The sequence below is a fragment of the Bos mutus genome, chromosome 2, assembly GCF_027580195.1.
Source record: "Bos mutus isolate GX-2022 chromosome 2, NWIPB_WYAK_1.1, whole genome shotgun sequence".
In the NCBI taxonomy this organism is placed as follows: domain Eukaryota; kingdom Metazoa; phylum Chordata; class Mammalia; order Artiodactyla; family Bovidae; genus Bos; species Bos mutus.
The window spans coordinates 91,306,072-91,332,350 of record NC_091618.1 but is presented as its reverse complement, the minus strand read 5'-3'; the positions used below and the strand labels follow the sequence as shown (position 1 = coordinate 91,332,350).

Genomic DNA, 26,279 nt, shown 5'->3' with positions numbered 1-26,279 from the left:
TAATCTGTTCATGGTGATGTAATATAAATAACCAATTTGTAAAGAATGCCATTTTTTGCTCCATGTGAGAACCAAATACTCGTGCATTTCTCAATTTCCATCCTAAGCATCAATCTTGAAGTAGCACAAATTACCATTTAGGCAGTGTAAATTTTAAGAACTGATAATTAAAGCAGTAACCAGAAGATTAACTAGACTCTCTTCTTTTATTAATTTAAGTTAGGAAATTGGCAATATACCAAAATACATTTATCTCTTCCTTATCAGGAGACATGAGAGATGCAGGTTTGATCCCTGGGTCAGGAAGATTCCCTGGAGGAGGGCATGGCAACCCACTCCAATATTCTTGCCTGGAGAGTCTCATGGACAAAGGAGCCTGGTGGGCTACAGTCCATGGAGTCGCAAAGAATCAGACACGACTGAAGCGACTTAGCACATAGCACATATGTTACATAGCTGTGCTAAATTTATTTTCCATACATGCTTTATTTTTCCTAAATTATAGTTTAGGGTCAAAATTTACAATTTTTATAAGGTTTAAGTCAAGGATTAAAATCACAGTACAATCAAATAACTGAGAGACAGAGGGGACCTATCAATAAACACATTAGCAAGCCCATTTCCTGTTTGTTTTCTGTGAGTGTAGAGCTGCCCATATCAGAACCACAGACTTTTGTTTAATTGAAGTATAATTGCTTTACAATGTTGTGTTAGTTTCTGCTGTACAACAAAGTGAATCAGCTATATGTATACGTATATCCCTTCTCTCTTGAACCTCCCTCCCACCACCACCACCACCCCACCTGTCTAGGTCATTGCAGAGCAGAGCTGAGCTCCCTGTGTTATACAGCAGCTTCCCACTGGCTATCTATTTTTACACGTGGTAAAAAACAAAAAGGGGGGGGGGTATATGTGTCAATGCTACTCTCTTAATTAGAACCATAGATGTTTAGGCTGAGAGGTCAGCCTCTGCTCTAGGCAGGAGTCCTCACCCAAAAAGCCATCATCCTGCCTTAGCTTAAGTGTTCTCAGTGACAGGATGCTTACCTCATAAATCAACCCATTTGTTCCGGCAGTTCCTTTGCAAAGTGTTTCTCACGTATTGGGTCAATGGTTTCTCTCTGCAGACCCACATAATTCTCTAAGACCATAGTCTGTGCCTGCCCCACAGAGATGGGGTTGCTGCTGTGTGCCTCCCCACCAACTCACCCCATGTTCTCTTTCTAATCTAAACATCCCCACTGTCTCTCAGTTTTTCCACCTGAAAAGTGGGTTTAACATTATAATAGTACTCTTCTCAGAGTTGTTATAAGTTCCTGGACATTCCTCACCTGACATCCCTGCAGAATGTGACTCTTAGAACCGAACACAGTCCTGCAGGTGAGGAGTGACTAATGTAGATTACCATTGACTTTGCATTTCCTCTTCTGGAGATTCACCCTCCATTTCTTCACCCTGTGCCTTAGGAGTCCTTGGCAACTATGTCACTGCTGGTGCGTATGGGACTTGGGGTCAACCAAAACCCTAACACAACTTACATGGGCTTAAACTAGATTTCCTCTATCTTGTATTTATTCATTTGGTAACTTACATTTCAGTTCAAAGACTTATATTTATATCTCGGCAATTTTTTCTTCTTAGAATGAACCTATTGATTTAAGCCTGTGGAGGTTTTTGTGAATCCAAGATTCTGTCTACTGATGTATTACTTATTTCTCCCAGCTTTGTGCTACTTTCCAGGAAAATATTCTTTCTTTGACAGCCTATTTTAACATGTATTCCTCTTCTGCAGAATATAACTGAGAGAATTTAATTAGTCACCAACTTAAGTCATTTTATTTTGGGGGGGTAGAAACTATATTTTTAATGCTTATATAACTAACTCTAAATTGTTATCCCAAACTAAAAACATCAAGTGCCACTTTCAAAAAGAAGTGAATTTTCAGCTAAACTTACAGTATAGGTCCCATAATGCTACAGGAAAGTACATGCTGTATGAACAAGTGTTTTAAGAGGCAAAGGGCCCCTAGCCACTCAGCATTTCTGGAATTGTCAGCTCTGTCTTTATTGCAAAAGCTCAGAGCTGCTGTATGTTACACTTGGTTCAAAGAGGCCCAGGAAGAATCCCCTGAACTGAGTGCCTCACCTGCCTGGTCTGCTTTCTCCAACTTTTCTCTATTAGCTTAGTTCAATTTTGTTGTGTTTCTTTCTCGTTTAGGACAGGAAGATAAAATGCAAATTTGATGATGTCATTCTCCCTCAAACATTGTTGTTGTTTTCCCATTTCATATAGAGTTAAGCACAAACGTATCGCCAGGCCTTCACAGCCCAACTCCGACTTTTTTCAGTCCTGTTGCCATTTCCTCTGCCTGGCACTGCCCCCACTTCCTTTGACATCCCTGCACTTTTCCTCCCCCGTACTTTGATTCATACAAGTCCCTGTGCCCTTGACCGCCATCTCAGTCTATGGAAACCATGTTTATCACTGAAAACTTCCTGATCTTTCAATTCGGAATCAATTTCTCCTTCCTGGAGTTTGTTCTAATCATATGGTTAAAGCACCATTTGTAGTTTGACTTCTTGGCAGCTTGTTCCACGTCAGTCTTTCCATCAGTTCTCCAGCAATCTTGGAAGTGAGAAAGGTCATATTCATGTTTGGCTCTCAAGTACCAAGCACTGCCACAGCACAGAGTTAGTGCAAAATAATGTAGATTGAATTAGTTTTCCTCCTGTCCACTCTTGCCACCTAGACCCATTTGTTTCAGCTTTCCAAAACTGATTCCTTGTTAAAACTCAAAAATTTAAAACAATGAATAATACCTATATACAGTTAATGTAACATAACTTTAAAAATGAAAAACAAAGGTACCATGTTCCGTATCATTTTTAAGACTCAACTTTGCCAAAAAAGTCACAAAGCATAGGACTCTCAACAGTGAGATGATCACAGGCACCTACCTGTGTAGAACTTAGTGAATTGTTTTAGTTCTCTGTTAATATTTGGGTGTGAATGTCAACATCTAACTGATTTTTTTTTTTTTTTGGCTCAAATTTAGAATCTGTACAAACTCGCCCATGAAGAAGCAAAGAAGAAAGGCTACGACTTGCGAAGTGATGCCATCCCAATTGTGGCAGCCAAGGCCTCCAGGGACATCATCAGTGATGTGAGTTGTCGATTTTACTGCAAGTATGTGGTCAGTCTGAAGGGACATTTTCACTGAACTAAATCTTTGAAAAGAACTTTCCTGGCCTTTTGGAAACAAAGCCTTATGTATTTGCATAGGATTTTTCTAAAATCTAGCTTTGAGGGAAATGAAAAATTGAATGTTTATTAAATTTTTATAACTGTTAAGACACAGTACTACAGTGAAAGCTGATCCACCAAGAACAGAGAGAGAGCCATTCATGTGGAATTTGTTAGAGTATAGCTGCAGGCTTGGAGGTACTTATATAAAATTGTCACAGTGCTGATGGAAAGAGTGACTCATAAACTTAAGTTCTCCCAGTGAGAATCATGGCCTGGCTTTATATAGCATTTTAACTCAAGAAATGCATATGACATTTATCATTACAATTCACCCTTATACGACTATGAGAAGAAGACAGACTAGCCCAAGCTTGCACCCTTAACCAGCTTCTGGCTTGTGGCTTGTACCTTGCAGAATAAAACCATCATCCTTCCCTGGTACCTCAGGGGATTCTTGGAGAACAGACCACTGCTCTAAAATTCAAGGCCCACTATTTGGGAATATGGTAATACACTGTGTTTTATGTAGAAAGATCATATTAGTGACTTACTTTAGTTTACATACATTGGGCCTTTCCTACAAGTGGATGAATGCAAATAATAATAGATACCAAAGTAATAATAACCAAAAGCACTGAGAAATCTGTGCTAAAAGTGTTACATGCATTATGTCACTTATTTTTCATAATTACCTTAGGATGTAAGTGTTGTGATTATCCCTGTTTTGTGGATTGCTTAAGCAACTTGTCTAAAGTCAAACTCTTAGTCGGTGGTGGAGTTGAAACTCCAGTCCATCTCATTCCTTCCTACTGTACTATATTGCCTCTGCTGACTCATCTATACTTTCTCACTCAGTTATCTTTGTGACTAGAAGCTTGTATTTTGGGTAATTAACTTGGATTCCAGGACGATGTCATTGGCCATGGAATAACAAAAACACTGTTCCTCCATGAGAATGAGAACCTATGACTTTATTAGGAACATGCTCTAACCAGCTGGGCTGCTATGTCAGCTCCCCTAGTTTAGTCAATTTGCAAAATGATGCCAAATTTGCCACCATCACTGAAAGTCTGAATCCATTATGAAATACTAAATTCTTTTCTGTTGCTACTGCAGGTAGTCCTTGACCTTGACTTTATCTTCACAGAAACCAGAAAATCATTTTACTACTTATTAAACCCATCTTGTCACTGAGCACATCTCTTTTCTGATATGCTTTTAGTGTCTAACCCATTTCTCCAAGTTCCTTGGTCCAAATGGCCTCTCCACTGTGTTCATGTCCTGCCTCAGGAACTATTCATTATTACTAGGCCATAGGTGATTTGGGGTATACACTACAATCATATCAGTTCCATCTATTTTATTACCACTATAAGCTTCCAGAGGAAAGGTAGGCGACTGCCTTGAGTTAGTGCTTATTAGCAAAAGTATCAGCTTACAACTGTGATATAAGCAAGACGATTTGTACAGACTTGTGACCTCTAAAGGCTTCTAATGAAAATCTGGTTTGTGCATTTTCATTTCAGTACAAATACAAAGATGGTTACCGCAAGCAGCTCGGCCACCACATTGGAGCCCGGGACATCAAAGATGACCCCAAGATGATGTGGTCCATGCACGTGGCCAAGATCCAGAGTGACCGGGAGTACAAGAAGGACTTTGAGAAGTGGAAGACCAAGTTCAGCAGCCCAGTGGACATGCTGGGGGTGGTGCTGGCCAAGAAGTGCCAGACCTTGGTCAGTGACATAGACTACAAGAACTACCTGCACCAGTGGACGTGCCTGCCCGACCAGAGCGATGTCATCCATGCTCGGCAGGCCTATGACCTCCAGAGTGACGTGAGTACAGCATCTATAACAGCCGTGTACAGAAGGAAATGGAACCATATGAAAGCCATCCTTCGTAAACAACTCACTGGGCTACTCAAACTAGGATTTCTTGTTTAGTGAATGAGATGTGAATCAGAGAATAGTTTTACTGTTTAATTGTGGATACATTACTAGGCTTTACAAGGAAGTGAAGTTTACTGACCGGACTTAGTCTTCTAAAAATAAACTGGAATTAAGCAGTGTTGGAATTCCAGGTCTACCACAGGGAGACCTTTTATTTTATTCTTTTAAGGGGGAAAGAACACATTTTTGTTTTTTAAAAAGTTACTCAAGGATTTGTTTTTAGCTTTCTTGAAAAACAAATAAGTTTATCATTAGTAGACTACTGCTGCAAGATTGTTGTTCTTATGAAGTAAGAGAAGTCACCGAGTCTGGACGCTATTGGGTCATTTCCCTGGCACTTTCTCCTCTCAGCAGGGCTCTTTGTGGAGCAGTCACAAGGTAATGACAGAACCGAGTGCCTATTGGAAGCAGAGGCACCATCTCCAATCTGGATGTGAGAAGCGCATTTTTTGCAGCATATGTTTTATAGATGTTTGAAGGAATTACTAAGCATTAGAGGACTTTGGAGAATAACATGAATTGACAATAATTATTCATTAAATGGTTGTTCCTAGAAACTGTAGCCTGCCTGTGGCAACTCCCACATGTGTTCTGTAGCCTTCCACAAGATGCAGAGCCTTGTGTTTTACAAAGAAGGCTTTGCCTGCACAAGGAAGGTACTTAAAAACAGTTAACTCACCCATGGAGTGACCACATTGACAGACCACTTGCCCGCATTTGTCAGGTGCCCTTTTGAGATCCCCTCCTTCTCATAGTGATATAGTCTTAACAATGTGGGAAGCATATGAAAGTTAAACAATCCAGAAGTGTAAAATGTTATTGTTTTCATTCTTGCTGTTATTTAAAGGGCAGTAACTACTCAGCATAAGGCAATTCCAACCAGCTTTTAGTCTAGACAGTAAAAGAGCCACCTGTATGCTCTACTTAGATGCTGTTCCAGGTAAAAATCCTTCAAATGAGCTGGGCAAAGGTCCAATTCCACCACTGTGAAGTAGTTATGAATGAAAGTCTTTAGCAGAAAAAATTACTTAAAGTGTCAAATAAAGACATGGAAAGACAGTTCTGGAAAGGAGTCCATGCTTCCCATCCTGAGAATTTGGTGAAGAGCTGGGTTGCAGACCAATAAGATGATCATTTTTTTGTCCTGAATCTTGAACAGTGTTAAAGTAGCCAAAGGTCTGCCTCTGGGCTTCAGAGGTTCTCTGTCATTATTCTTCTGTTTTGTTTTTACTTTCTGGCCACATGTGGAATCTTAGTTCCCTGAGCAGGGATTGAACCCAGGCCCCCTACTTGGGAGCACTGTCTTAACCATCTCCAGGGAAGTCCTGTCATTACATTTTAACTTCTTGTTGCTTAGAAAAAAGAGCATTACAGATATTTTTGAAATATAAGAAAAAACACATAGAAGGCAATAATAATCCAACCACTGAAAAAGCCCTCTCTTGCTCGTGTAATACACATAATTGTTTTCTATGCTATTTTTTTGTTAGCATCATATTAATGACATTTCTACAAGTCACTGATATTCTTTAAAATAGGCTTTTAATAGCTGCATAGTGTTTCTTTTGACTAGAAAGAACATTTATTAACATTTATTTCGGAGAAGGCAATAGCACCCCACTCCAGTACTCTTGCCTGGAAAATCCCATGGATGGAGGAGCCTGGTAGGCTGCAGTCCATGGGATCGCGAAGAGTCAGACACGACTGAGCGACTTCACTTTCCCTTTTCACTTTCATGCATTGGAGAAGGAAATGGCAACCTACTCCAGCGTTCTTGCCTGGAGAATCCAGGGACGGGGGAGCCTGGTGAGCTGCCATCTATGGGGTCGCACAGAGTTGGACACGACTGAAGCGACTTAGCAGCAGCAGCAGCAGCATTTATTTACAGAAAGCCTGTAGCTGGATGTTTGCGCAGTTTCTCTTTCTCTGGGTTAGCTTCTTTTCCTGTTGACACAGAGTGAACATCCAATGAACTGGCTGACAGAAGATACTCTTTTCAATTACTCCTGTCCTAACAACCTGAAATATTTTATCATTTTTTGTTACTTTTCTGGGTCATTTTTCAACATACTTCCTCTGCTGGTTTGTCTAATACAACGAGCCTGTTTTCTATAAAAGCAACAACCAGAATCGTACTTTATTATTGATTCTATTTGTATCTTGACCCTAAATTTTTCAATCTTGCTGAAGAGTTCCTGCCTTTTTCCTCCTCACAGAATGTTTACAAGTCCGATCTCCAGTGGCTGAGGGGCATTGGCTGGGTCCCTATTGGGTCTGTGGATGTGGTCAAGTGCAAGAGAGCTGCAGAGATACTGAGTGATAACCTCTACCGTCAGCCTCCAGACACGCTGAAATTCACCAGTGTGCCTGATTCCCTGGAGCAGGTGCTGGCCAAGAACAACGCCATCAACATGAACAAGGTGAGCTCCAGCTGCCTCAAGCTTCTCCAAGATGCAAAAAGAGGTTCTGAGACATTAATCACTAGTGGAGTTAAAATTGTCCATGCAAGTGTGGGGTCTGTTTACCACCTAAATGACATACTTGAAATCCTCTAAGTAATTTCTATTATCCTCGGTTGTAACCCTGATAACTATCATTAAGACTCAAACCTCAGTTGAATACTCTGTATCTTAGTCTGATTTATTTTTTCCTAATTAGGTCAATAACATTCCTGCTTTAATTGACTTTTTGTAATTCTGTTTCAAATGGTCTTCTATAACATGTTCTTTCTTTTCTATCAACATATTCTTTGATAGCGCTTATACACAGAGGCCTGGGACAAAGACAAGACTCAAATTCACATAATGCCTGATACTCCAGAGATCATGCTGGCAAGGCAGAACAAACTCAACTACAGTGAGGTAGGGGAAAATCTTGTGGGGCCATACTTGTGGTTGTCATTGTAGTTGTTTTCTACACTTACTTTTATGAAGAATCTTGGATCTCAGCTGTCCTGGAGGGTATAACTCTGTGATATGAACACTCAGCCCATCCAACCTTTCATCTGTAGTTGAATATCATATGCTATAGGATTCCAGGGGAAAACTGAAGTCACGTTATCTTTTCCATTTATGGTCTTTACTGGTGTGAGTCAGTGCAACTGGAGAGTATTTTTGGCATTTCCAAGGGGTAGTATGACCAAATGTAATACTGATATATTATTTATATGAAAACATTATTTGCTGTTTATCTGAAATTCAAGTTGAGCTTGGCATGCTATCTTCCTATTTGTTAAATCTGGCAGCCCAACCAAGGGGGCCTCTAATAATACGTAACCCTTTCCCACCTGGATCCTGAGTGGAATTGAGAAGGAAAGCAAAGCAATGAAACTAGAAGTCAAAATCTCACATCTTTTATTACTAAAGTTAGTTTCAAGGGCACGTTTGTATGAGAGCCAAATGAACTTGCTAAGTGAACCCCAGAATTGGGTTCCTCATCCAAGGATAGGCCACGCTGGAGCAGGAGAGTCAGCTCCACTTCCCTCGGGGGTGAATCCTGCTTAGAGCATGGAGATATGCAGAGGAGGGCACTGGGCATATTTTCCTAAAGGGAGCAGGGGGAAATGAAATAATCAAGCTCTTTTTATAGGAAGAGAACCTTAGGCATTAGAAAAACGTGTTCTCTGTTGACAAGGCTAATTACTATTTTTTTAAGTAAAATTCAATTTTATAGGTGCATGTTTTACTAACATGAGGCAGCCAAAAGTTAGAATCTTAAAGTTGTGATTGTACTCAAGTTAACTTTAAGTTGTGCTTTGATCGTTTTCTCATTTGTTTTTAAATATTATAAAATATCATATGATTGTCAAAAATTTTTAATAATGAATAAGAGTATATAAATGTTATTTTTTATCAAATGAGTAATATTAAACATATTGTCCTGCAGCTTTCTTTTCACTTAAGATGTATAAATTGATGCTTTGTTCATCAACCTATATCACTAAATTATATTAATCTATGTTGGTATACATAATATATCATATAACCTACATATTATATATAAATCTATAATGATATAAATAATAGATTATTGTATGTTAATACTCATTGATATATTTCATTTGTTTCTTATGCTACAGAGTTTTTTGGTAAAATATAATTTATTTGCTTTCCAATACCGCTAGGAAGTTGTTTCCAGAGCCTTTCCTTTTTTAAATTTTGTGATATGTCACTTGATAAACTCCAGATTGTTGCCATCAAAACTTTCACTGTCAAACCTGCTTTAACTCTGACTTTCCTCCTATAGACTCTGTACAAACTCGCCAACGAAGAAGCAAAGAAGAAAGGCTATGACTTGAGAAGTGATGCCATCCCGATCGTGGCAGCCAAGGCCTCCAGGGACATCATCAGTGATGTGAGTACCAACACTCCATGGATATACAGATACACATGACTGGTTGGGGTGGGAGGGCAGAGTCAGTATTACAATAGCACGCTTCTTCTGGGTGTCAGTTAAAGCACATTTATTGTGCTTTAAATGAAGTCTTTCATTTGTAAAGCCCTTTAATAATTTAACTCCAAAAGATTTTAGTATTCAGACCCCATAGGCAGAGCAAGTATCCTAAACTTCAGAAAAAAAAAAAAAAAGAATTTGAATCTACATTTGTTTGTATCTTTTTGCCCTTTCATACTATGACCAACCTAGATAGCATATTACAAAACAGACATTACTTTGCTGACAAAGGTCCGTCTAGTCAAAGCTATGGTTTTTCCAATAGTCATGTATGGATATGAGAGTTGGACTATAAAGAAAGCTGAATGCCGAAGAATTGATGCTTTTGAACTGTGGTTTTGGAGAAGACTTTTGAAAGTCCTTGGACTGCAAGGAGATCCAACCAGTCAATCCTAAAGAAAATCAGTCCTGAATATTCATTGGAAGGACTGATGCTGAAGCTGAAACTCCAATACTTTGGTCATCTGATATGAAGAACTGACTCATTGGAAAAGACCCTGATCCTGGGAGGGATTGGAGGCAGGAGGAGAAGGGGATGACAGAGGATGAGATGGCTGGATGGCATCACCGACTCGATGGACATGAGTTTGGGTGAACTCCAGGAGTTGGTGATGGACAGGGAGGCCTGGCGTGCTGCAGTTCATGGGGTTGCAAAGAGTCGGACATGACTGAGCAACTGAACTGAACTAAAACCTGCTCGGGATTTTTGCCAATCCTTTCTTTGAAAAACTACTTTAAGTGCTTCCTTTTGAGTTATTTTTAAATGAAAAAAGAGTTTTATGACATCCTAAACCAACAATATAGTGAGCCTGATTTCTCTTTCTGCTGTCTCTGAAAGAAGTACCTTTGGTGGAGAATTCAGACTTCTGTAAATATATGCTAGGATTTGTGTAATGTTGTTCCCTGAAGTGGACAGAAGATAATCCACAGTCAGCTCTTACTGCCACCAACAACACACCACTTTCTTATAGTCATATAATCTATTTTTCCCCCTCAAGGAATCCCAACAAACCTCACCCAAATTTCATCTCCAATAGACCAGGTATGCAAGGACGGAAACACAAGCCAGTCCGTTTCGGGAGTCCTGTAAATCAGTGAAAGTCGGCAGAGCCGCATTTGGGAGGGGTGCAGCGGGTTGGGGGTAAAATGGTTCCCGTGCACTCAGGAGTAGCATTCTCAAAATCACACGTAAAACTTCTGGGTTAACGATTTCACTGGCCCAAGATAAAAAAAAAAAAAAAAAAGGCTGTATTAACTCCAGTTGATTTTCTGAAAAGTGTTGCTGCCTTTATTTCCAGAGACTTAACATCTGCAAACCATAGAACTATGTCGTTTGGCCTGCTTCCCATTAGAGTATTGCTGTGAAGTCTAGTCAGAGTTTAGGATGAGGAGATAAGTTGATATTCAGATGATTCATTTCTCTACAAGAATTACCAATTTTAAAATAGAGTTTTATATTAATAAAACTTTTAGGCCTTTTCATTCATTTTTATTTTTTTAAATGACTACTTTTATTTCAGTATAAATACAAAGATGGTTACCGCAAGCAGCTCGGCCACCACATTGGAGCCCGGGACATCAAAGATGACCCCAAGATGATGTGGTCCATGCACGTGGCCAAGATCCAGAGTGACCGGGAGTACAAGAAGGACTTTGAGAAGTGGAAGACCAAGTTCAGCAGCCCAGTGGACATGCTGGGGGTGGTGCTGGCCAAGAAGTGCCAGACCTTGGTCAGTGACATAGACTACAGGAACTACCTGCACCAGTGGACGTGCCTGCCCGACCAGAGCGATGTCATCCATGCTCGGCAGGCCTACGACCTCCAGAGTGATGTAAGTGCTGAGACCCATTAAATACCGCTGTTGACCATGCTTATGATGGTAATACATAGTAAATACGCAGATAATGGTCTAGGATTGGTAAAGCCCTCAGGAAAAGAATAATGTTTTTTTCCTCCCCACCCTTAATTTACTGTGCTTTGCTTTTCTTTTAGAGAGAACATAATACCATGAACTATATCCTATTGGGCTTCATATGTTAAAAGACATAGACATAAAGTTTGCCTATCCACATTTTCCAGTCCTTTGCATTCATTTTTGAAATCAAGTGCCAAAACAGTTTCAGTAATCCTTGCTTTTGTGTTTGATCTCACCAGAACATTTATAAATCAGATCTCCAGTGGCTGAGAGGCATTGGTTGGGTCCCCATTGGGTCTGTGGATGTGGTCAAGTGCAAGAGAGCTGCAGAGATACTTAGTGATAACCTCTACCGCCAGCGTCCAGACACGCTGAAATTCACCAGTGTGCCTGATTCCCTGGAACAGGTGCTAGCCAAGAACAATGCCATCAACATGAACAAGGTGAGCCCTCAATTTGGGGGAAAATAAAGTATGGCTGTATGTCTTTGAGAATATCTATGACTAGCTAAGTCTTTTTTGTTTTATCCAGTTGACATCCTGTGTATGGGGATTTGGTTGGGTATCTCAAAATGTATGTAGAAACTTCTGCTTTGATATCTCTTGTGAAATAGAAGTAGGACAACTGTTTGGTGTTTAAATTGTTTTAAGTCTAACAGTTATACATGTTTGATATCAAGGTTTTTTTTTTTTTTCTTGTTTTGTACTTACCTAAGTAAATATAGAACAAACAAGTCAGGTGCAAGTCTTTATGACATTTATCAAAAAGAAATCTAGACATGGCATAACAGGTACATCTGCAGCCAATAAACAAACAAAATCATGGGATGGATTTGCTGATATAACCTCGGTACATATAGATGTGTATACATGCTTAGATAGTACTTGCTTTTAATCTAATCGAAGTGTAGGTGGTCTTGTAACAAAATACACACACATTTTCTTTTCATATCTTATCCTACACTTATATTTAGTGACTATATATATTGTAACATCAAAGAGATCGAAGAATGTTGGTGTACAGCACACAGCCCAGATAGTAAGGATGGTAACTTTCAACTTTTGTCATGATCGCAAAGTTAGAAACCTCTGTTTACAACAACCATTGTTTTCCTAATTCAATAACCTTTTTTATCCTTCACAGCGCTTATACACAGAAGCCTGGGACAAAGACAAGACTCAAATCCACATGATGCCTGATACACCTGAAATTACATTGGCAAGACAAAATAAAATAAATTATAGTGAGGTAAGACTGTTTATTTGAACCTGACCATGTTGATTTTGCTGATGTAGCAGAAAGGTCAGAATTATGGGTTTAATTCACATATTGACCAGTTAGCTTAGTTTTATTTATTTATTTTTGTCTGTAACCTACCATGAATATATGTATCCTTGTATTCAAAAATAGTTATAGAAGAAAATAACATATATCATTGTATTATTAAATCAACTATTTATTGTTGTTCAGTTGCTAAGTCGTGTCCAACTCTTTGTGACCCCATGAAATGCTACATGCCAGGCTTCCCTGTTCTCCACTATCTCCCAGAGTTTGCTCAAACTCATGTCCACTGAGTCAGTGATGCTATCCAACCATCTTGTCCTCTGTCACTCCCTTTTCCTCTTGGCCTCAATCTTTCCCAGAATTAGGGTCTTTTTCCAGTGAGTCTGTTCTTCACATCAGGTGGCCAGTGTGTTGGAGCTTCAGCTTCAGCATCAGTCCTTGCAATGAATATTTGGGGTTGATTTCCTTTAGGATTGACTGGTTTATCTCCTTGCTGTCCAAAGGCCTCTTAAGAGTCTTCTTCAGCACCACAGTTCAAAAGCATCAGTTCTTCGGTTCATAACCTTCTTTATGGTCCAACTCTTACATCCATACTATACTTCAATAAAAAAAAATAGAAAAAACAGATAAATACAAAAATATCTCCATGTCATGAGTATGGGGGAAAAACTCTCAAAGTCAACTATTAATGATTAAATCATATTGTGATTTTAATTTAAATAATTACTGCCATTTATCGGGTTAGTACTTGCTTCAAAATTTGTTCAGTGAGTTTCCTTTAGTCATCTCATCTGTAAAATGAAATAAAAATGGCTATTGAAAAATTTTTATGATGGCTAGATAGGGTAGTATGTGTAGTATGTCCTGGGTGGGGCCTGGCACATAATAACTGCTTAATAAACTAATTTCTTCCCTTTACACTCAAGTCACCATGAAAATTAGTTTTATTTAATCTATGCTTAAAATAGCCTGTTTATTTGATTTATGCTAAAAATAACCACATTTACAAGAACTGAAATAAGAATTCTTGAATTCATCCATCTCAAAACTGTAAGAGAACAATAAAAAAACATTTTTTAACCTACTGTCTCCAGCCCCACTAAATATCTTTGCAGCCCCACATATCTTTGCAGAATAGGAAACAGTTTCTTACCCAATTGTTCTCATCAAGGTCAAGAATTACCTGGTTCATTCAAGATGAATGTTGATTTCTTACATGCTTCTGTGTATCTTCATTCAAAAAAAAAAAAAAAAAAAAGAGGGTGGAGTTGCCTTTAATTTGAGAACACTGGAAATTTTAAGTACTCATTTTCAAGTCCTGACCACATTCATTATTTTACTCCTGTTAATTACTTTTGCCTATCATGTAGCCCTGAAGAAGAGGCACATCAAGTATAAATGAAGAGGACTCAGTTTCCTTTTGTCTAGCACTATAAAAAGGCCCAAGGACAAGCCTGATCATAAGTATTTGACTGATCTTGGCTTCAGTCAATTTTGAATGAACAATTTTTCTCTTGGCCACAGAGCTTCTCTGTTGGATTAGCTTTTCCCAGATGTTCTGCCTCACCCTAGACAGATGCTGTTAGTTTCTATGCCAAAGGGTAATGATGCTTTTAAGCCTCTCCCTTTTATTAAAATTAGGTCAGATGAAGTAGGATTTCTTTCTTTTTTTTTTCAGACTGCTGAGAGGAAATTAGGCTATTTTTTTTTACTTCTCAAATTTTCAGCTGGATTTATTTCTTTTAAATTGCATAATTATGTTAATTCCCTAAAGACTGTCTTTGAAGATTAGATTTTAGAATGGCCCATGTGAATTTCTTCTCAACCCATTACCAATGATACCTTCACGTCATACTTAGTAAACAAAATAAAAAAGCAACCATATCTTCTTTTTTTTGTCTTAAACTCACATTTACCTGTTCTAGTTCTCTTGGAATGTTTAAACTTACTAGACATTCTTTAAAACGTAGACTTGATGACACTAAAAGTGTTTTCCTTGAAGCCCGGCCTCTTTTTCCATTGTTGAAAGAATAAAATGTTTGGCCTGAAGCCACAAAATGATTCAAGCACATTTTTTCCCACTTATACATAAGGGCAAACTTGAGAATTTATCGTTCAAAGGAAAAATATAAAGTATAAGAGTATTTGACTCTCTAGTTACAAAATAAACGTTTCTAGAAATTTTTAAGAACAAATGCCCTCCCTTGGGATTTTATCTCAAATACATTAAATTTATTCTTGTCTACTTTAGCTTTTCCTTATAAAAAGTTGCAACATAAGAGAATGTGAATTGTCACACATTAATAATCCACATTAAAAACATTCAATTACATCCTTCTCAAACTCTAAAAGTTATTTTAAAATTATTACTAATTAAGAATTAAATTCTTGTAATGGTTCACAAGTTAAAAAAGACTAAATATTACAGGTAGAGATGACTTAATGCAGTGGTTCTCAAGCTGTGTTCCCATTGGAATACCTATGTTCTAACTTCTGTGTATGTCTGTCTTGCCACAGAAACTGAATAGTGGGTATTTTGCCAATTCATAAAGAAATTATTATAATTTCATCAGTTTTGTCCTTTTGACTCATAAATCCCTGGTTCCTGCTACCCCTCTGTCTGCTAGCAATTGCCAGCAATCAACAAAATGAATAGAGAGCAAATAGTGTTAACAAAGATATTCCGAAACAGTGGATGATCCTTAGCTTAGCACTGTTGGAATACAGGTACATGCTCATGGTGGTAGTGTTGTTATTATATCATATTCTCTGCTGGTAAAATTGACCCTAATTCAAACTTGCAGTTAAATAAACACATTTTTGGTAATTTCATGAAAAGAACAAATGCTGAGCAAATTCAAGCACATTTCAGAGTTAATAATGAGTACAATTTGAAGGAGTTAAACCTGCTAAAAGTAAAATTTCAAGTTCAACAAATAACTTGCACACTGTGTAAGTAAGAAGTAAAAGAGATCTTGTAAAAAAAATTTTTTTAAGGCTGAACATACTAGTTTTTGTTCTGTATCCAAAAGTAGTCTTCCTTTCATCACAGTCTTCCTTTGATGGAAATATTAACATATTTTTAGAATGAAAGTGAGCACTGTGTCTAAAAGTTACTACTTCTTTCCTCAGAACCTCTATCGCCAGGCCATGGAAGAAGCCAAGAAAGAAGGATATGACTTAAGAAGTGACGCCATTCCTATCGTGGCTGCCAAGGCCTCCCGGGAGATTGCGAGTGACGTAAGAGCTGATCACATGCTTCCATCTGTTACCAACAGCCCAGCCACCTGCATAGGGCATCACACTCTTGGAACACAGCTGAGAGTCTCTGTAGTCATCATCCACCCACCTGCCTTCATTGCATAGTCAAATAAATTGAGGCTTTGAGACAGTCAGTCACCTGTCCAAGTTTCATAGAGATACACTGGGTTGTGGTTCCTTTGATGCTCTTTTGGTCCTTGCTTAGTAAGACTGAGTACCTTGAGCAAAGTTAAGTGGGCATATGTTGAGCTACTCATAAATTCTCATGAGCTCTCCTCAGGCTACACTCAAGGCAAAGATGCCAGGAAAGAAACAGGTTTCACTGAGTTCTTCCCCTTGACTTGAGAATGGACATAAAATAGCAAAAATGTTAAATATTTCTTTGCTGTGGGGTCCACAAAAATCAATATTCCTTTACCCTAAAAATGAATATGTGAGGTTCCTGTACAACTTAAATATTAATCCAAGAGTAGCAAAATTGTCCATTTTGGTAGGTTTTTCTTTTAAATCATAATAAAATTGAATAACCATTTACCACTTTCAGTATATAGTCCATAAGTATATTTTACACTGTTGTACAACAGACTTTCAAAACTTTTTCATCTTGCAAAACTGAAACGCTATGCTCATTACCAACAAGAATTGCCCATTTTAAAACTACTCCTTGCCAATTATTATGCAGAATGCCTTAAAAGAAGAAAAGTAATGACCCATTATAAACACATCCCTCCAATATGTTCTCAGTTCGGTCTGCCCACATGACTGACTTCTGAGAAACTGCTGTCACTGTAACTGAAGTTCATTCTTTCAATGTTCACTTTTCTATCACATTTTTTTGTGGTTAAAACGTATGATTTGCTGGCATAATATAAGGGAATCACTGTGGAGTTATTCTGTGGAGGTGAAATGAGCACCACATCTTCTTTTTTAAGAGAAAGCTTGCCCCAATGTGGAGCATCACAGTAGCGGGTTTGATGAAACTCCCCTGAAGTCCTGAGGATTTTGTAGAAAAACATCACCACAGAGAGAGCAGCAGGGACCTTGGTGCTTTCTCCTTGTTTACTGGGTTCTCTCTTTCAGTACAAATACAAAGAAGCTTATCGTAAGCAGTTGGGTCACCATATTGGTGCCCGAGCGATACATGATGACCCCAAGATGATGTGGTCTGTCCACGTTGCCAAAATGCAGAGTGACCGTGAGTACAAGAAAGATTTTGAAAAATACAAGACCAGGTTCAGCAGCCCAGTGGACATGCTTGGTATTGTTTTGGCCAAGAAATGTCAGACTTTGGTTAGTGATGTGGACTATAAACATCCTCTGCATGAGTGGACCTGCCTGCCCGACCAGAATGACATCATCCATGCTCGGAAAGCCTATGACCTCCAGAGTGATGTGAGTATTCCCGATGCTGCTTCTGCCTCCTAGTGTTAATAATAATAGTGCAATAAAATAATCCTGGGTTTCCCAGGTGGTGCAGTGGTTAAGAGTCTGCTTGCTAATGCAGGAGACACAGGAGATGCAAGTTTGTTCCCTAGGTCGGGAAGATCCCCTAGAGGAGGAAATGGAAACCCACTCCAGTATTCTTGCCTGGGAAATTCCATGGGCGGAGGAGCTACAGTCTATAGAGTCACAAAGAGTTGGACATGACTGAATGACTGAGCACACTAATAATACAGTTAGCATGCCGTTTTGAGAGTAAAAGAAAGCCAATAATTAGGAAATACATATTCTCTCTATAGTACCCCATTACGTACTTTATATTTTGTGTTTCTGAAGATGACAATAAAGGTAAGAGTTTATTAAAAATTTCTCATCATGAGGGAAAAAAGTGTAGGTATGTGTAGTGATGGATCTTGACATATTGAAGATGATCATTCTGCAATATACACATATATTGAATCATGATATCATATACCTAAAACTGATATAGGTCAATTATATTTCAATTAAAAATGCATATCAAGAGTGTGATATACAAAACTTAACATTATTGTGTGTTGAAACTCATGACTATAATTGAATTTCATTTCTTTTCCTTAAAGGCAAGAATTTTTGTTACTGCAGTGCTTACACAGTGTTGGTCTAAGTATATGGTCTTTTGAGGGGCTATTAGAACACCTTTTTCAAAGCTAAAGAAACTCTGCTCTTAAGTGAAAATCTTTTAATACCCTCAAGGGCAGGACAGTGTCTTTACTTTTTAGAAAGATCTTTTGTTGTTCCTAGTACAATCCTCTATGCCAAGCAATGCTTAGGAAAAATGTACTCATGAGTCAATAAGGCTTATGAATGAGTGATTAATTGAGATGGCAGCTTTACCTGTTCAGTGCTTTTTGTGTTTCTCTCACAGTATGATCCATTTTGTGACTCTGAATCTGAAAAAACTAATTATTATCATAACTGTGTTTCTTGTTGGTTGATTTGCAGAATTTATATAAGTCAGACCTTGAATGGTTGAAAGGCATTGGCTGGGTTCCAATTGGCTCTGTGGAAGTACTTAAAGCCAAGAGGGCTGGAGAGATACTGAGTGACAACATCTACCGCCAGCGTCCAGACACACTGAAATTTACCAGCGTAACTGATTCCCCGGAGCAGGTGCTGGCAAAGAACAATGCTATAAACATGAATAAGGTGAGTCTTCACTCCTCAGCATCACGTATACGAATTTATCATAGAACAGAGTAAAAACTCTGACATGTTATTACATTTTAAAGATTCCCATAGGATTTATGATACCTTTAAAAGTGATTTTCCCATTATAACACCATACTTAGTAATACTTCAGAATATTAAGCTGTTAAAAATACCATGTGCTGCAAGTATTTCACAATTACAGGTATTAAAAACTGCAACCCAATCATACCTTTTAGCACTGTTAAAAAAAGTTTTCATGAGAAACAGTAAAAAGAGTCAATGAAACAGTAAGCTAAATTCTTTGGGAAATAGTAATTTATCTACTTGAAAAGTAGGAATTTATGCAACTTCATTAGTTTTATTTCTACTTTGTACAAAGGAGAGGTAACTAGCACATAATCAAAAAAATGTGAACTCTAAAATAATTTTTCTCATCTTTTTTTTCCATAGCGCTTATATACTGAAGCCTGGGACAATGACAAGAAAACAATCCATGTCATGCCTGATACACCAGAAATCATGCTAGCCAAGCTCAACCGAATCAACTACAGTGATGTGAGTAACCTACCGATCTTATGATGAAGAGAGAGGCAAAAATGAGCTACTGTAACAGTTCCCTTGGTGAAATGTTTTAACCAATTTATTGTATGCACTGCAAGCCAATATTGTCACTAAAACAGATAGTTCTCCTTTGATTCAAGAAGTAATTTTCTTGATTCAATTGTGGGCTGTGTGGTGGGTCCACAAAACAGACCAGCCTTTTATGAAGATGACATCATGGAGTGAAATGCTTATGGAGAAGTATCCCCAAAGGGATTATACTACTAAAGCCTTATACGCCCCTAAGGGCAGTGTGGTCATCAAGTCATTATTTTATCCAGCAACTATTTAGCAGGTTGACACTGGGTTTAGAACACAGTGAGTTTCTGTACTGTGTATTCTTTTGCTGCTTCATTGTGTTCTGGTTATCAATTAATGTCATTTGCAAGCATTTTCCTATGCATCTCTTTCAGAACCAACTTTTTCATTAGAGTGGTAATTTTGAAACCCTAATCTACAGATTGATCATAGTCTGTGATGATAGTCCATGGCAAAAATGGGAAAAAAACAAGAACAACACATTGAGTTGTTCTTAAATCCAAATATATTCAATTTAGAAACAACCATACTTATTTTTCTCCTTCTTTGTCATTAAGATGGCCTTTCTTTTATATTAAAATTGTGATAATAAGCAGTTGGGACTTTTTTGCATGTGCTTGTTTGGCAAAACAGAATTTTAGCAACCAGATACTGATTCCTCCCTGAAAACTTTTGTAATTTGCTAATCAATAAAAAAGTTTAAACCATGTGCCTTAAAATCCTTGAGCACCTATGAAACATAGTTTTCTACAAACCCACACTAATACTTAACTTTGTGGATCTGTTTCTGTAGTTTAAATGAGGACAGATAAAGCTTAATAATAAATAGCTTCAGTTTTTACAAAAGGAGCACTGATGGATTAATTCTCTTTTCTACAGAAACTCTATAAACTTGCTTTGGAAGAGTCCAGGAAGGAAGGTTATGACTTGCGTTTGGATGCCATTCCAATCCAAGCAGCCAAGGCATCAAGAGAGATTGCTAGTGATGTAAGTTGATATTTTGGAAGATGCATTTCTTACTCAAAGATGTTTACAGATGGCAGCTTTTACAGCTTTTCTTGCCAGAAATTTAGCCTGAAAGTCCCAATCTCCTTTAATGATTCCCCATGTACAAAGTTGCGAATGAAAAAGAAAACAAAAGATACTATGTTCAATACCCATTAATCTGTCAAAGATGCAGTTACACTCTTTAAAAATAAGTATTTTATGACCACTAAAAATGGGCTCCTATTCCGCCCCCCCTCCCCGCCCCCGCTCAGGTTCTTTTTTTTTTTAATTTATTTTTACTTTACAATGTTGTATTGGTTCTGCCACACATCAACATGAATCCGCCACGGGCGTACACGTGTTCCCCATCCTGAACCCCCCTCCCACCTCCCTCCCCGTACCATCCCTCCGGGTCATCCCAGTGCACCAGCCCCAAGCATCCTGTATTGAACCTGGACTGGTGATTCGTTTCTATTTTTGAGCCTCAGAAGTTGAGCAGCTGATGACCCATATGTTTGTAATAAAGAAAACAGTTTTGTTAAAGACATTGATAGCACATGTAAATCAGCTAATGTGAATGTGAACTCCTTCCTACTACTATCCATTTATTCTTACACTAAGAGAAAATGTTAATTATGGGTTCATTTTAGAGTTTTGTTTAATCCTTTGTTGACCTTTAGTAAGGTTCTCCTACCAATATGCTTATGCTGCTGCTGCTGCTGCTGCTAAGTCGCTTCAGTCGTGTCCGACTCTGTGCGACCCCATAGACGGCAGCCCACCAGGCTCCCCCATCCCTGGGATTCTCCAGGCAAGAACACTGGAGTGGGTTGCCATTTCCTTCTCCAATGCATGAAAGTGAAAAGTGAAAGTGAAGTCACTCAGTCGTGCCCAACTCTTAGTGACCCCATGGACTGTAGCCTACCAGGCTCCTCCATCCGTGGGATTTTCCAGGCAAGAGTACTGGAGTGGGTTGCCATTGCCTTCTCTGATAACTGGACACAAAAGCAAGTTGAGAAGTAAGCAAAGCTTTTACTCAGCACCCACTTTTCTCTCTTCTCTAGTCCTTCACATCTCATGAGAAACCTCTCCTGAGGGTGTCCAGTACCCTCATGCTGTACCAGGGCTCCTTAGGATTCAAATCCGGACTTTCCTTCTTCTGGAAGTGTCCCAGACCTTAGACATACGGTTCATTTCTTCCTTTATCAAAACTGTTTCTGGCTACTAAGCTGGAGAAGCCCACACTATGACCATCTCATGGTAAAATGGACTATAAAGTGTTATTTTTGAGTAACACTTTTTTAAAATAGAGTGTTAACCCAAGGCATTTACTCTCTCTTGGTTAAAAGTTCAATGACATTGACAGGCAAATAAGGGAGGTATTTCCTGGTGAAACTTTCTAAACATAGCTCATATGCTTGACTATGGAATTTACTATAAATTCTAATTACAAGGGAAGTATTCTAAAACATTCATAATATCAAAACTTTTTTAGAAAAAGTCACATCTTTAAGTAGATTCTCTTTTAAATTATACAAAATATTTTTACCTTACTTGTTAAACAAATGTAAATGAGGCAGTATAGTTTAGTTGATGGGAAAAATATTTGGAATCAGAAGCTCCCCATTTTAGTCTTAGCCCTGCCACCTGCTTAGGGTGTGACCTTGAACAAATCGCTTGACTCGTGGAGGCTTCAGTTTTCTATTTTATAAAATTGAGTTGATATAATATTAATCTTTTTCTCTCACATTAGTGGTGGGGAAAATCAAAAGAAATAATACATCTATGAAACTATGAAATATGATATAAATAAGATGTCCCTATCATTAGACTTATATCTTTATTCTTTTCTTCAGTACAAGTACAAGGAAGGGTACCGCAAACAGCTCGGCCACCACATTGGGGCCCGAAATATTAAGGATGATCCCAAGATGATGTGGTCCATCCACGCGGGCAAGATCCAGAGTGACCTGGAGTACAAGAAAGACTTTGAGAAGTGGAAGACCAAGTTTAGTAGCCCAGTGGACATGATGGGGCTGGTGCAGGCCAAGAAGTGTCAGATCCTTGTAAGCGACATAGACTACAAGAATCTGCTTCATGAATGGACCTGTCTGCCTGATCAGAATGACATCATTCAGGCTCGGAAGGCTTATGACCTTCAGAGTGATGTGAGTGGATTTAATATTCTTCGCAAGGTTTCAAGAAGGGATTCTAACCTTTTTGTGTGCCATGGAATCTTTTGGCAGTCTTGTGAAACCTGTGGAAAACTTCTCAGGACAATATCGTGAAAAGCATAAAATTACATCCATTATACACATTGGTTTCGGAAGAAACCAATCACATTGGAAAATGGTTATCAAAAGTATTAAACTAAGGAAGGGAAAGGATAAATTAGGAGCTGGGGACTAACAGATACACACTACAGAAAATAGATGAACAGCAAGGCCATACTATATAGCACAAGGAGCTATATTATCTTATAATGACCTAAAATGGAAAAGAATCTGAAAAAGAATATATATATATCTATATTCAGTTATATAACTGAATCACTGCTATATACCTGAAACTAATACAACATTGTAAATCAACTATACTTCAGTTTTTAAAAATTAAAAATAAAATTAGAGTATCAGGAGAAAAAACTAAATCTGTGAGGTACTAATATATATATTAGTTTTTACTGAAGTGTATTGTGTATTATATGTTACAGGTGCACAATACAATGTTTCACAATTTTAAAACATGCTCCACTTATAGTTATTGTAAAATGTTGGCTTTATTCCTAGCATTGTACAATATACCCTTGTAGCTAATTTTATGCACAAAAGTTTATAGATTGTCCTTGGGACTCAAATACTACCTTATTGGTATAGTAGCGCCTTGTTTTCTTGATCGGGCTCTGATAAGTAGTTCCTTTTGAGAGAATGATAAAAGTAATGGCATTTTAAAAAATAGTTTCTCAAAAAGCCATAAAAACAAAAAGAACTGTAACTGTTACTTATAAGAGAAATTCTTCATCAGCCAATTCTTTAAATTGAAAGAAGAAATGTGAAAGCAGGACAAAATATATTTTTTTCTTAAACTACAACACAAGAAAGGAGACTGAGGATAAGCTAAATAAAAGTAAAAGTATATATGCTCTTTGGCTTAGAAGTATGAGTATAGAATCATGTGAAAAATGATCCCTTATTTGTGTCCCCAGAAAACACATTGGTTCAACATGCAGTAGTGTTCATCCTTTCTTTATGTTGCACAATGGCTGTGAAGGCCACTGCTCAAAGAGATAGGAAGAAATTGTATTCTAACAGAAAATTATTCCCATACAGACAGGTATGGGCAATCAAATCAGAGAATAAACACTTTGTATTGGGAGGCAGGCAGAAATTTTCTTAAAGTGGTTTTGTATCAATGAAATCACATATTATTAGAGATTTCATAGGTCTTTAAAACAGTAGGAATTGACTACCTTCAGGGACAAAGTGTTGAACTAGATGTTCTGCATCAAAGTAAAACAGTACTGTGTCTTTTCAGAAATTTACACAAGTGAGATGCAAAATTACACACCATCTGTCTATGCTAAATCGTGAAACATCAGGTTGTGGAGGTAATTTCTACAAATATTTGACATTATTTCATTTTCAGGCTATTTACAAGGCTGATCTTGAGTGGCTAAGAGGCATTGGGTGGGTGCCCATTGACTCTGTGGGGGTCGAGCATGCGAAGAGAGCCGGAGAAATCCTGAGTGAAAGGAAGTACCGCCAGCCTGCAGTCCAGCTCAAGTTCACAAGCATTACAGACACCCCAGAGATTGTCCTAGCAAAGAATAATGCCCTGAACGTGAGCAAGGTGAGTCTTCAGCTGTGGCCAGTTGCCTGAGTCATACCTTCCTCATCCTGGGCTCATAAAGTGAGAAATGTCCTGGAGGGTTTCCAGAGAAAGGAGAGGTAGGTGATGGGCCTGATTCTCATGCAGGCCTTCAACAAAGCTCGAATCCTAGCTGGACCTGCATGCTCTTCTTAACCCTGACCCCACATTTCTGTGTGCATGGGGAAGCACAGCCTAAAACAAGTTCTCTGGGGGTAAAGCACACATTCTTCTGAGCAGTGACCTGGAGACGTCCACAAATGCAATACTTTTGTCTGCACGTTCTCCTCAGTAGAGCTGACTCAAGCCATTGGTGTCTCTTTATCCATCATGTAAAAAACATACAGCTGTTCACATTTTGCTCAGAAGTCTGAGAAACACTGTGCATGGCAGTGTCGGTGCACATCTCAAATTAGTTGCTTGTGGAAATCCCACTTTGGAAAGTGAGCTGTTACTGCTGCCTTCAGTTTTATTACACAAAATAGATGATTGCTGCTTTCCTCCAGAATTCTGGCAGTCTGCTTATTGATATTCGGCTAATTTCTTCATCCAGTAGGTAGGCCCTTAATATGAACATTTGAAGTTGAATTGAACTTTTCTGAGTTCTCCCACACCTGCCTGAATGTCTTCCAAATATCAGGGCAATGAAATTGTATGCTCAGTGCAGAGTACGAAATTGGCTCTCAGATAGCAAACTGCAAAGTTTGGGGTATTAAAACTCCAGAAAGCTTATTCCATACCATACTCATCAACAGAGCACCCACTGTGAAAATAACAATAGGAAACATCATAAAATTTGTTGAGTTCCTTCCATGACTCAGGCACTATACATATGTTATGGTTGATCTCAACAAAAAAATACTCAATAAAGTTAAATACCAATTTCACCTCAGCTAAAAGAAAGAGACAAGCATAAAGTTTTTTAAAAAACTTGAATTGGGTATGATTATCCTCCCCCCTCAAAAAAATGACAAGTGTGAGGCCTTATGTACCTTTCTGAAGATCACTCAGCTTAGACATAGAGGAGCTGGGTTTGACCTTGGGATTGGCTCTGAAATCTAGGGATTTCTACTATATCATAGTTCTACAGCCAAGCTCCATCCTTGAAGGTTCTATGAGAGAGCCTGAGAGTCACAGAATAAAAAGAATTAATAATTGAGATCATGATGTTGTTTTCCATTGGCTATAAAACTGTTATGTGTCTGTTTAAACATGGCCATGACTTACTCTTTCCCCTTTTGCTTCCCTCACCTCCAAATAAACTTTAAAAGGTTATCTTACAGCTAAATAAAATAAATTTGATAATAACTGCAATGTATTGGCTTTAACAAAGGCGTTTACCTTACTTCCCCCCTAGCATTTATATACGGAAGCCTGGGATGCTGACAAAACCTCCATCCATGTGATGCCAGACACCCCGGAAATCTTGCTGGCCAAGAGCAATTCTGCCAATATCAGCCATGTAAGAGATTTCCTCATTGTTGTTTCAGCCTTTAGTCTAGAACTAGTTAAAATCCTGTTACCACCTTACCACCTTCCTTACTAGAACTGGCCTATTAACTTTCTACAACACCTTTCTTTTTCTGTTGTATATTATTCTCCACCTAGAAACTTTACACCAAGGGATGGGATGAATCAAAGATGAAGGACTATGATCTGAGAGCTGATGCTATTTCCATCAAAAGCGCCAAGGCCTCGAGGGACATTGCCAGTGACGTAAGTGCTGTCTGTCTAACCCCCTTGGGCTCACCTTGCTGAACAACTGTAGTGCAGCTGGTGGGCCACACTTGCTAATTGCTTCCTCTTGTTGTTTCCTTTTGCTGTCCCAGAGAAGAAAAACACATTTTGAAATTGTAGTCAGAGTTGTTGCATAAAAAGTTTTCAGCAGTGAAGATATATGATTATAGTTACCTTTATGATAGCACAAAACATTAGTTTAAAATTGTTCAGAGATATCAAAATATTTGCAGTGTAAAACTCTTGTCCATTTCTTGTGGCTTTCCATTATTGTCTGTGATTGTCAGCATGCTTTTGGTATTAAAATCA

The 26,279-nt window shown here is 38.3% G+C and overlaps 1 protein-coding gene across 1 annotated transcript in view; it reads left to right on the top strand.

The window, feature by feature from the left end:
* The window catches only part of NEB (nebulin), a 220,916-nt gene that overhangs the window by 85,047 nt on the left and 109,590 nt on the right, over positions 1-26,279 (top strand). Inside the window, 17 exon segments of the mRNA XM_070390326.1 lie at positions 3,057-3,164; positions 4,774-5,085; positions 7,416-7,619; positions 7,956-8,060; positions 9,445-9,552; positions 11,172-11,483; positions 11,807-12,010; positions 12,711-12,815; positions 15,984-16,091; positions 17,193-17,504; positions 18,537-18,740; positions 19,194-19,298; positions 20,262-20,369; positions 22,223-22,534; positions 24,012-24,215; positions 25,591-25,695; positions 25,842-25,949. Of these exon segments, the coding sequence (XP_070246427.1) occupies positions 3,057-3,164; positions 4,774-5,085; positions 7,416-7,619; positions 7,956-8,060; positions 9,445-9,552; positions 11,172-11,483; positions 11,807-12,010; positions 12,711-12,815; positions 15,984-16,091; positions 17,193-17,504; positions 18,537-18,740; positions 19,194-19,298; positions 20,262-20,369; positions 22,223-22,534; positions 24,012-24,215; positions 25,591-25,695; positions 25,842-25,949 (3,024 nt within the window).